Genomic DNA, 12,614 nt, shown 5'->3' with positions numbered 1-12,614 from the left:
TGCGATCCGCTCTTCTGTCGTTCAGCCAGGTTTCCGTGAAGCAGAGAGCAGCAGAGTTTGAAAAAATCCTTGTTTGTCCGGGTGAGCAGAAGGAGTTCGTCCATTTTGTTGGATAGAGAGTGGAGATTCGCCAGATGGATGCTAGGCAGCGGTGTTCTTAAACTGCGCTGTCTGAGTTTCACGAGCGCGTCTGTGCGTTTTTTCCCGTCTGCGCATCCTGAAGCGCTTAAACAGCGCAGCTGCTCCGTCAACTACAATATTCAGCAAAACGTCGGAATAATCAAAAACCTGTAAAAGATCTTGTGATGTGTACTGGCGAATGTTCAGCAGTTCATCCCTGGTGAAACTGATCAGATTTTCCTGACACAGAACAGGAAAAACTAACAAAAAAAGAGCAAACACCGAGGAGCTAAGCACTGAGGCTGCCATCCAAGGTGCCATCTTGCTTCTTCTAGTTAGTCTCAACCAGACATCCCATTAACCTTTCTAACATTTGAATAAGTAAAATAAGGAACTGTTTTAAGACCTTCTGTTTAGCTCACACAGTTATTTTATATTGACTTTAATCAGTTACATTTCCCTAAATCATTGTGACCTTTACCACACTTATTAGGTTAATAATGCCTTTTGTTTTTCCCACAAGCTTAAGTTCAATTCATTAGTGCATTTTGCAAAATCTGAACTGTCTATCTGTCTATCTGAACTGTTCACTGATAAAGACTTGAGCATGAAATTATTTGTAGTAATTGCAGTCCAAATCCATGTTCATGGTTTCTAAGAGGTCTATCCAAATGAGTCCCATGTATACTTAGACTGTCCATGTGGGTCTAATCTCAGCAGCAGTGGGAAGCCTCATACTGAACTCCAACCAGAAGCAGGGCATCATGATGGATCAGGCAAGTACAGAGATCAAAAGGGATCATGTTCATCGGTATCTTAGGAAGTTTGTGTGTGTGTTGTGTGTGTGTGTGTGTGTGTGTGTGTGTGAGTGAGAGAGAGAGAGATATTTGTATTTATTACCAAGTAATGGCTAATTAAAATGTGCATTGTGTGCAGAGTGCAAGCAGAAACTCTCCCAAGACTAGCTATTGCAGAATAACTAAAAAGAAATGCAGAGAATGCAAGCAGAAAAAACAGAAAACAGCCTGCTAATCCACTATAAGTTCAGGGTCACTAAAATCTTTTATTTTCTTCTTTTTGCACTATACGCAAACCGATGTGGGTATAGTGCAGGAAGGAAGCTGCATTGAGTGAGAGCATTGTATAGACAAATAACTTCCTTGTGATGCAGGACAACAATTGAAGAGTAGCTGTTCCCAAATGATGGTGATTGTTTTTGGGACTAGGATTACGGTCGCATCTTTAAAGCAGGTTTGCAGAGTATGGCCAAGGACTGAGGTGTCAGCCAGTTGGTTGGCACATGCTTTGAATATTTAGCCAGGGATGACATCTGGTCCAGTGGCTTTAGCTATGTTCACCCATAATAGCATTCTTTTTACCTTGGAAATAGAAATTGAGAGTCTATGTTTGTTGCTGGGGTGACATCTGCCTTCACAGTGATACTGTTTTTGAGGCAGGGATTATTACTGTTAACATTGTTCTTGTAATCATAAGGGAAAAGGGTCTGTTTATACAGGACACAAATAAATGCAAGGTATATACCAGCAAAGAACTAAGAACTTTCATTTATTCACTCTCATTAAATCAGTCACTAAATGATGAATCTCCCAATATCCCTATTTAAATAATGGTTGGAATTTCGACGAGTTACACATGGATGGTCAGTGATGGAAGGTTCCAAAACTATGACTAAGGACAAAACAAGCTTCAAAGTATAGTAAAGTTAAAGGGCACAGTAAAACAATAAGATTAAATCTTATTTTCCAATTAAAAAAAGTAATAATTTATGGAGCAACCATGCTATTAAATAAAAAATGTCATGCCAAGATTTAAGAGACCAAAGAAAAGGGAGTTTCACTATGGTCTCCATGATTCACTTAAAGAATTTTAATTCAATAAATAGATTGCAGTTTAAATTTACCGTAAATTTATAGTTTACAGTACACAAACAAAAAACAAAACAGTGAACATTATCTTCCCTGCTCAGGGAAATTAACTTTACAGAATTAAATATATAAATTTCACCTAAATGAGCAAGCCAGATGTGACATTGACATAAAAACCTAGATGAAATGAGAAAGAAAACTTCAGAGGAAACAGACTCAAAAATGAATCAATCCTGATGTCCATTCTTAAAGGTGCTGCAGAAATAAAATAAAATTTAATCTGAATCAAATTGAAAATGTTATAACTGAGCACTATATAGTCAAAAAGGCAATTGTGTAAACAAGCTTTTATATGTTTATAAGATAATTATGAGTATGAGCATCAGAGTCATTTTGGGATTCATAATACGTTTAACTTGAACTGTGTTGAATGCCTAGCTATCATTAGATTTTATTTGACAATTTCCTAATCAAATGTGACCATGCCTAAATTTTTCTTGGATTGACTTTATTAATTCTCCCTGTTTACCACGTTTGCAAATACTAAAAATACTTTAATCATTGCTTAAGAACATTTTTTTCCCTCAGATTTTATTCTATAATTGGAAATTTCAATTGAGAATTTATTCAATTGCAGGTTATAACATTAGCATAGATCTTGACATCCATACAAATTAATGACATTGACTTATAATTGAAACAACAGAGATGGCTCTTCCCTTTCTTAAACAACAGAAAAATAAGAGCAGTTGTAATAAGGAGGAGGCATACGGCTGTGGATCCATTTGCAGCAGTAAGTGTTTAATGCTTAAACACAGGCAGAGTCAGACAGGCATAGATCAGAATCGGCAAACAGTAGTGAGAGACAGAGGGCAGAATCAGAATCGGGGACAGGCAAAAGGTCGGGGCAGGCGGCAAACGATCAGAAATACAGAGAGGGAAAACAGGAGAGAAAGCCGAAGGATAGAACACTGGAAACGCTCAGAGTGACTGTACAATGACTAGTCGAGACCTCGCACAGGAAAGACGTTCTGGCGTGATTTTATGTGAATGGGAGATGAGGAACAGCTGGTGCGGTAATCAGGAAGAACGGTGGCTGATGGGAAGTGTAGTCCGGAAGCGCGCTAGTACTCCGGGGACGCGTCTCTATGGCGACGCTCGTCCGGCGGTTCGTTGCACATGACAGAGCCCCCCCCCTGCGAGCGGCTCCCGACGCGAGGGCGCACAACACGCCGGGGCCGGCCCCGAGGACGGGGCGCTGGTCTCCCCGGGTGCCGCCGGTGAAACTCGGCCGTGAGCGACGGGTCCAGGATGTCCCCCGCCCTCACCCATGAGCGCTCCTCCGGACCAAAGCCCTCCCAGTCGACCAGGTATTCCAAGAGGCCCCTCCGACGTCTGGAGTCGAGCAGTTTGCGAACTAGATAGGACTCCCCGCCATCGACCATCAGCGGCGGTGGCGTGGGCAGGTCCGCGGGAGGACCAGGATCCCCTCTCGGCTCGTCGGCCGGCTTCAGCAACGAAACGTGGAAGGTAGGGGAAATGCGGTAGGTGGCCGGTAGTGACAGGCGGTATGAGACGGGGTTAATACGCCTGAGGATCCGGAACGGACCCACGTACCGGGGACTGAGCTTGCGGCAGGGTAGACGGAGCCGGATGTCGCGAGTCGAAAGCCAAACCCACTGGCCGGGTTGGTACTCGGGATGTGGCCTGCGGTGTCTGTCCGCCTGGGTTTTCTGCATCCTGATGGCTCTCCGTAGCTGCCGGTGGGCCTTAGTCCACGTCTCCCCGCTCATATGAAACCAGTCATCGACGGCCGGCAGGTCGGTGGGCGTGTCGGACCAGGGGAATAAGGGAGGCTGGAAGCCGAGGACGCACTGAAAGGGTGTTAGGCCCGTGGCGGGTTTGACGAGAGAGTTCTGGGCGTATTCGGCCCACATCAGGTACCGGCTCCACTCGTTCTGATTGTGGTGACAATACGTCCGGAGAAAGCGGATGATTTCCTGGTTGAGGCGTTCCGTCTGCCCATTGGACTGTGGGTGGTATCCTGAAGTGAGACTGACGTTAACGTTTAGTCGCCCGAAGAAGGCTTTCCAGACCCGTGAGGTGAACTGAGGACCTCTGTCCGAGACGATGTCTTCTGGAAGACCATAAAAGCGGAAAACGTGGTTGCAGAGCACCTCCGCGGTTTCGAAGGCGGAGGGAAGTTTGGTCAGTGGGATCAGTCGGCAGGCTTTAGAGAATCGATCGACTACGGTCAGAATGGTGGTGTAGTTGTCGGATCGAGGCAGATCCGTGATAAAGTCCAATGCAATGTGCGCCCAGGGACGCTGTGGGACTGGTAGAGGATGTAGCAAGCCCGCGGGTAGTTGATGAGAGGCTTTGGAGGCGTGGCACACCGCGCAGCCGTGGACATGCTCGCGTGTGTCTGCGGCCAGAGACGGCCACCAGAACTCGTTCTGGGCCAGGTGGGTTGTCGCGGTTATGCCGGGGTGACCGGAGGCCGGGCTTGCGTGCAGTAGGTTGAGGAGCGGGGCACGCAGGTGCTCCGGGACGTATGTTTTTCCGGTGGGACACTCGCTCGGAGGCTGCGTTTGGGCGTTGGCGCCGGTGATCTCGGTCATGATGTCCCACTGAACGGGTGCTATGATTAGAGTCTCAGGAAGGATCGGTTCGGGGGGCGTGTGTGGACCCGGCTCCCGGTGAATGCGTGACAAGGCGTCGGCTTTGATGTTCTTGCTCCCTGGCCTGTACGTCACGGTGAACTGGAACCGAGTAAAGAACATGGTCCATCGAGCTTGGCATGGGTTCATGCGTTTGGCAGAACGTAGGTACTCCAGATTACGGTGATCAGTGAGAACGGTGAATGGGTGCCATGCGCCCTCCAACCAATGCCGCCACTCTTCAAACGCTGCTTTCATCGCTAGGAGTTCACGATCTCCCACGTCGTAGTTCCGTTCTGCAGGGGACAGTTTACGGGAAAAATAGGCACATGGAAACATTTTATCGGCGGGTCCCTGTCGCTGGGAAAGGATGGCGCCGATTCCCGTGTTGGAGGCGTCCACCTCGACGATGAATGGCCGGTTCGGGTCAGGGTGGTGGAGGATCGGGGCTGTGGTGAAGCTCTCCTTTAGTTGGCTGAACGCCTTGTGTGCCTCCGGCGACCAGGTGAGCTGAGTAGAAGCCTGTCGTGTCATCGAGGTGAGGGGCGCAGCGATGGTACTTAAGCCACGAATAAAGCGACGGTAGAAATTGGCGAACCCTAGGAAGCGTTGCAGCTCTTTGATGGTCCGTGGTTTGGGCCACCGTAGAACCGCCTGCACTTTAGAGTCATCCATGGTGACTCCGTCTGCTGAGATGACGTACCCCAGGAAGGACGTCGCGGTTTGATGGAATTCGCATTTCTCCGCCTTGGCGTATAAACGATGCTGGATGAGGCGCTGCAACACCGCCCTCACGTGTTGGATGTGTTCCTCTTTGCTCTCTGAGTAGACGAGAATGTCGTCGATGTAGATGATCACCCAGCGGTCGAGCATGTCCCGAAACACATCGTTTATAAACGACTGAAAGACCGCTGGGCTGTTTGTCAAGCCGAACGGCATGACCGAATATTCGTAGTGACCTGATTGGGTCGAGAAGGCGGTTTTCCACTCATCTCCTTGTCTGATGCGGATGAGGTTATATGCGCAGCGGAGGTCGAGCTTCGTGAAGTACCGCGCGTGGCGGAGCTGTTCCAGAGCTGACGGTACTAGCGGCAGAGGGTACCGGAACTTCACAGTGAGGTCGTTGAGGGCTCGGTAGTCAATGCACGGACGAAGCCCCCCATCCTTCTTCTTGACAAAGAAGAACCCCCGATGATGCCGGGGACACGGAAGGGCGAATGAACCCCTTCTTAAGTTCTTCCTGGATATAGGCGTTCATAGCCGTGGACTCCGTTTGCGAGAGGGGGAAGATTCTCCCTCTAGGCGGTGTAGCACCGGGCAGCAGATCGATGGCGCAGTCACAGGCGCGGTGTGGAGGTAGCTCCGTGGCCTTGACTTCACTAAATGCCTCTGCAAGGTCCAGATATTCGTCGGGGAGACCAGGGGTATCGGTGGAGATCGACGTGGTGTCTGTGGTGTTAATCTGGCACGGCTCTGCCGGGTTCCGGCGGTGCGTGGCACATGCCGTGGCACATGCTCTGCCCCATCTGGTGATGCGCAGCTCGGACCAGGAAATGGTTGGGTCGTGAAGTTGGAGCCATGGTAGGCCTAGGATGAGGGCATGTCGCGGGGAGTGGATGATGTGGAAGAAGAGGCGCTCCTGATGTTGGTCCCCCACGTGCATGTGGAGCCTCCTGGTGAGGTGTGTAATGCGCCCCTCTCCCAGCGGTCGTCCGTCTATCGCCTCCACTGCTAGAGGAAACACAGAAGGAATCACAGGAACGTTATGGGTATGAACGAAGTCCCAAGACATAAAATTACCGGCTGCACCCGAGTCGATCAGGGCACTGATTTCCACACTCTCCCCCTGAATCCCGACACCGATTTTGGCGCAGCTCGGCGACCGTGGGGTGACGGAACGTCGACTCACCGGGTAATATCGTCCTCGCTGAGGTCTGGTTGGGCAGGTCGGCAGGCGGTGTCCCAGTTCTCCGCAGTAGAATCAGAGACGGAGACGGAAGCGGCGATCACGTTCCTCCGGCGTGAGACGTGTGTAATCGACCTGCATGGGTTCGGGGTATTCGGCGCGTGCAGGACGTGTGACGGCGCGTGGAGGGGCCCGCGCCCGCCGGGAGCGCATCAAATTGTCCAGTTGGATGGAGAGATCCACGAACTCGGACAGGCTCCTTCCCTCATCCCGGCAGGCCAACTCAGCTTGGAGATCTGGATTCAGACCCTTGCGGTAGAGCAGTCGCAGGGGGCGTTCCCCCCAGCCTGCTTCAGCGGCGAGAGTGCGGAATGTAAGGGCATACTCCGCCGCGGTGCGATCGCCCTGAGACACGGCCAGCAGGCGCTCCTCCGCGCTCTCTCCCGAGGCGGAGTGATCGAAAACAGCACGAAACCGAGCGAGGAAAGCCTCGAACGTGGGGAAGGCGTTCTCTCTCCACACGGCGGTGGCCCAATCCAATGCTTTACCTGTAAGCAGGGAACAGACGAAGGCTATGCGGCTGTCATCCGTAGCATACAGGGACGGCTGCTGCGCCACGAACAGTGAACACTGCATCAGGAAGCCCCGACAGCCTCCCAGTTCGCCGTTAAACTTTTCCGGAAAGGCGAGGCGGGGTCCAGTGGTAGCAGGAGCGGGATACACCGCGGCCGGGGGAATCGGTGCTGGAGCTGGAGGATTCGGTGGAGCGGCGGCTCCTTGCAGCCCTTGCAACGCCGCGGCGAGCTCCTGTGTGAGCTGAGTGAGGCGTGTCAGCTGTTGGTGGTGACCGGCGAGCTGCTGAGCCTGAGTGGTCAGCTGAGCGACAGCTGCTGGATCCTCGGATGGCGAGGTCTCCTGTAATAAGGAGGAGGCATACGGCTGTGGATCCATTTGCAGCAGTAAGTGTTTAATGCTTAAACACAGGCAGATTCAGACAGGCATAGATCAGAATCGGCAAACAGTAGTGAGAGACAGAGGGCAGAATCAGAATCGGGGACAGGCAAAAGGTCGGGGCAGGCGGCAAACGATCAGAAATACAGAGAGGGAAAACAGGAGAGAAAGCCGAAGGATAGAACACTGGAAACGCTCAGAGTGACTGTACAATGACTAGTCGAGACCTCGCACAGGAAAGACGTTCTGGCGTGATTTTATGTGAATGGGAGATGAGGAACAGCTGGTGCGGTAATCAGGAAGAACGGTGGCTGATGGGAAGTGTAGTCCGGAAGCGCGCTAGTACTCCGGGGACATGTCTCTATGGCGACGCTCGTCCGGCGGTTCGTTGCACATGACAGCAGTGTTCTAATCTCTAAGAAAACAAGCTGAGTTTATGGCAAAATGTATAGAGTCAAGAAGGCGTGGTCAATCCATTGTGCTGTCCTGCAATGAGATAAGGTCTTGAAAAGCAACTATATTTCACCTTGTTTAACTGTAGCAGGATAGAGCAGTTAAGACACAATTCATAATGGTTGGAGACAATTCCTTTGTTCTGCCATGAATAATTTTTTTTGAGATGTGGCCTTGCTACGGCAGTTCAAAGTCAGCACCATAGTCACCAATAATTTTATCGTCAGTATGTTAGTATATTAGGTATGTTTGTGTATCAACGTTCCACTTCGCCTGAATACTAATCACCGTCACCTGTTCACATTCACCTGCTCACAGTATAAAATGACTGCCACATTCATTCATTCCCCGTCTGGTCTCGTTAATACATACATCTCTTTGGAGTGTATCGTTACAACATGCCTGACTCTACTAACCCTTTGTGTTATAATTCGTCTCTCTCTCCAGTTATCGTCATCATCGTTGTCATTGTCCCCTGTCGTCTGTGAAGTTGTGGAAAGTCTCTTTATCTGTGACTGTCAGTCATGTGTGTGTTTGAAGTTGCTCTTTCATTATCAACATTCTCATCATCCTTGTTATCCCTCTCACCATTTGCCTGTTGATCGCTGCATGTTTTAATAAACACTTCTGGTTTGTACTCTATCATCTCCCTCTGTCTCCCATATAAGTTATTCAGCACCCCTATGAGCTGTGAGTATTCAAAGTAGTATTGTGATACTCAAAGTCATTTTCTACATTTTATATCTGATTAATTCATTTTGTATGTTCCTCATACAGAAACTGCTTTCAGTAAGTCTGTTAACTGAGATATTGCTTTCTGGTATTAAATTGTGTTCCATTTAAAGCTAGTGTGAATACCTCATTGTCAAATTCATTTATTTTAACTATTTTGATACTTTAATTAAATAAAATTCTTTATGTGGTTACTCTTTAAAGTAACCACATACATGTTCATGCATTTAATTTTTTTTCTTTTTTTTAAATAAATTTGTAATGATTTTAAACAAATGTTTTGATTTGCAATGATTTCAAACAAATGTTGATTTCACGTTGTCATTATGGGGTATTGTTTGTAGAATATTGAGGAAAATAATATATCCTTCCCCCATCCTGACTATGTTACACAGAATGACCATTGAGAGCATCCTGAACAGCTGCATCACTCTCTGTTTTGGGAATTGCATGGATCACACAACCCTGCAGCAGATACTGAGGACAGCTGAGATCACTGGAGTCTCTCTTTCCTCTACCGCATACATTTACACAACACACTGCATTCAAAAGGCAAACAGCATTGTGTATGACCCCACACTCTTCAACCTCTTGCCATCTGGAAAAGGGAACCAAAGCATTCGGGCACTCATGGCCAGACTTTGTAACAGTATCTTTCCACAAGTTATCAGACTCCTCAGCAACTAAACTGAACTGTACCGAGAACAGCACACACACTCTTAACTGTGTGGACTGCACTGATATGCACCAAATACACACTTATCCAATATACATCCATGTCTACAGCAGCAACTGTTTATATATTTTCCGATTTGCATTCACATCCGCTCTGGTCTCAAAAGACAACAGTTTTTAATAATAAACTCTCTCTCTCTCTCTCTCTCTCTCTCTCTCTCAGGGCTACAGCTATGCATCATGGACAGATAATTTTTAAGGACACTCTGGCCAAGCAGTTGTGTGAGCTGGAAGGTGAGAATGCTTTCATATGTATTAATAGTCAGAGAGTGATCAGTTCCAAGAAGGTCTGAGGTGAATTGTGTCTAGAGGAATTAGGCTGTGTTCTAGAGAAATTGTTGAAAAAAATTGTTATAGCTGCATGGTTACTGCATAAAGTAAAATTTGTTTCATTAAATGTAACTTTAATGAATATATAGATGTTTTACATTTGATGCAGTTTCGAATTATGTTATAATTATGTGGTATCATTCATTAAGAAGTATGGAATCTGAATGATTGAGACTTTGTTCTTTACATAGTTGAATGTGCTGACAACAAAATCACACAAACATTATCAATGAAAATCAAATTTATTAACCCATGGAGGTCTGGATTTGGAGTCACACTCAAAATTGAAGTGGAAAAAACACTACAGGCTGATCCAACTTTGATGTAATCAAAACGTGGTACCAAAATCGGGGACGTGGTAGCCTAGAGGTTAAGGTGTTGAGCTACCAATTGGAAGGTTGTGAGTTCGTTTCCTACATCCACCAAAACTGCCACTGCTGGGCCCCTGAGCAAGGCCCTTAACCCTTAATTGCTCAGTTGTATAAAATATGAGATAAAAATGTAAGTCGCTCTGGGAAAGGTCGTCTGCTAAATGCTGTAAATGTAATGTCTTTAAAACAAGTTGGTCTCCTGAGAGATCTCCTCCCAGACCTGGTGTAAACTACTGATAAAATAGAGGCTAGTTCAGGCAAGGTGCTACCAGGATGGTGTGCCCAAATAATCCAGTTCCTTAACATTTTATTTTCAAGCAATCATGAGTCCAGAGTTGTATGGTATCTAAATCAAGAAAACAAAATTTTAGAATTTAAACACATAACAAAATCAATGAATCACAATGATTACAAATATGAACCACACAATAATACTAAGCATTACATAACTTAAATATATTTAAAGACATGCAGAAATTAATATAATATAAACTTACAAATTCAAGCACTCATCAATTCTGAATCGCCCCATGAGCTGTTGGATACCACACTGAACAAAGAGCCACTAATTAACAATTTAACGCAGCTGTGGAGACAAAGCTCCTCCCACCCTGCTACAAAGAATTCTCAACACCTGGACTAAAGCATCTGCCAACTCCTGGACAGTCTGTGGTGCAACGTGGCATTGGTGGATGGAGCGATACATGATGTCCCAGATGTGCTCAATTGGATTTAGGTCTGGGGAATGGGCGGGCCAGTCCATAGCGTCAATGACTTTGTCTTGCAGGAACTGCTGACACACTCCAGCCACATGAGGTCTAGCATTGTCTTGCATTAGGAGGAACCCAGGGCCAACCGCACCGGCATATGGTCTCACAAGGGGTCTGAGGATCTCATCTTGGTACCTAATGGCAGTCAGGCTACCTCTGGCGAGCACATGGAAAGCTGTCCGGCCCTCCAAAGAAATGCCACCCCACACCACCCACTGCCAAACCGGTCATGCTGGAGGATGTTGCAGGCAGCAGAACGTTCTCCATGGCATCTCCAGACTCTGTCACATATGTCACGTGTGCTCAGTGTGAACCTGCTTTCAGCTGTGAAGAGCACAGGGCGCCAGTGGTGAAATCTTGGTGTTCTCTGGAAAATGCCAAATGTCCTGCCCGGTGTTGGGCTGTAAGCACAACCCCCACCTGTGGAAGTCGGGCCCTCATACCACTCTCATGGAGTCTGTTTCTGACCATTTGAGCAGACACATGCACGTTTGTGGCCGGCTGGAGGTAATTTTGGAGGTCTCTGGCAGTGCTCCTCCTGTTCCTCCTTGCACAAAGGCGGAGGTAGCGGTCCTGCTGTTGGGTTGTTACCCTCCTACGGCCTCCTCCACGTCTCCTGATGTACCGCCTGTCTCTTGGTAGCGCCTCCATGCTCCGGACACTATCCTGACAGACACAGCAAACCTTCTTGCCACAGCTTGCATTGATGTGCCATCCTGGATGAGCTGCACTACCTGAACCACTTGTGTGGGTTGTAAACTCCGTCTCATGCTAACACTAGAGTGAAAGTACCGCCAGCATTCAAAAGTGACCAGAACTTCAGCCAGAAAGCATAGGAACTGAGAAGTGGTCTGTGGTCACCACCTGCAGAACCACTCCGTTATTGGGGTGTCTTGCTAATTGCCCATAATTTCCTGTTGTCTATTCCATTTGCACAACAGCATGTGAAATTGATTGTCAATCAGTGTTGCTTCCTAAGTCAGCAGTTTGATTCCACAGAAGTGTGATTGACTTGGAGTTACATTTTGTTGTTTAAGTGTTCCTTTAATTTTTTTGAGCAGTATATATAGGGAGGTCAAAATACATCATGATGTTTTTCAAAATAAAATACCAAATACCTCTCTTGTTAGTCTATCAAATAATCTACAAAATATAGCAATCAGGCACTACAATAATATTCAATTTTTCCATTTTAAAAATACTTAAAATGCTTTTCACAGTTCCACAGCATGTTCCACAGCAACAGCTTATATCTGACTAATTAAGGCGTGCCATAAATCTCTATATACAGTTGTGTGAAAAAGTGTTGGCCACCTTTTGTTTTTTATTTTTTTGCCTAAAGTTTGTCACAATTTAATGTTTCAGATCATCAAACAAATTTAAATATTAGTCAGAGATAACACAAGTAAACACAACATACAGTTTTTAAATGAATGTTTTTTTTTTACTAAGGGAAAACAAAATCCAAACCCACATGGCTCTGTGTGAAAAAGTGAGTCAGTTAAGGTCAGTGTTCATGACTCCACCATAAGAAAGAGACTGGGCAAAAATGGCCTGCATGGCATAGTTACGAAAACCACTGCTGAGCAAAAAGAACATACTTGTCTCAGATTTGCCAGAAAACATCTCGATGATCCCCAAGACGTTTAGAAAAATACTCTGTGGACTGACGAGAAAAAAGTATTGGATGGTGTGTGTCC

The 12,614-nt window shown here is 46.9% G+C and overlaps 1 protein-coding gene across 1 annotated transcript in view; it reads left to right on the top strand.

Annotated features, from left to right (window-relative positions):
- Positions 1-12,614, top strand: part of reln (reelin) — a 395,099-nt gene that overhangs the window by 121,843 nt on the left and 260,642 nt on the right. Inside the window, exon 4 of the mRNA XM_060877712.1 lies at positions 9,607-9,677. Within this exon, the coding sequence (XP_060733695.1) occupies positions 9,607-9,677 (71 nt within the window). The remainder of the gene's footprint in view (positions 1-9,606; positions 9,678-12,614) is intronic.

This window comes from Tachysurus vachellii, chromosome 9 (genome assembly GCF_030014155.1).
Source record: "Tachysurus vachellii isolate PV-2020 chromosome 9, HZAU_Pvac_v1, whole genome shotgun sequence".
NCBI classification, from domain to species: Eukaryota; Metazoa; Chordata; class Actinopteri; order Siluriformes; family Bagridae; genus Tachysurus; species Tachysurus vachellii.
This window is presented reverse-complemented; position numbering and strand designations above follow the sequence as displayed.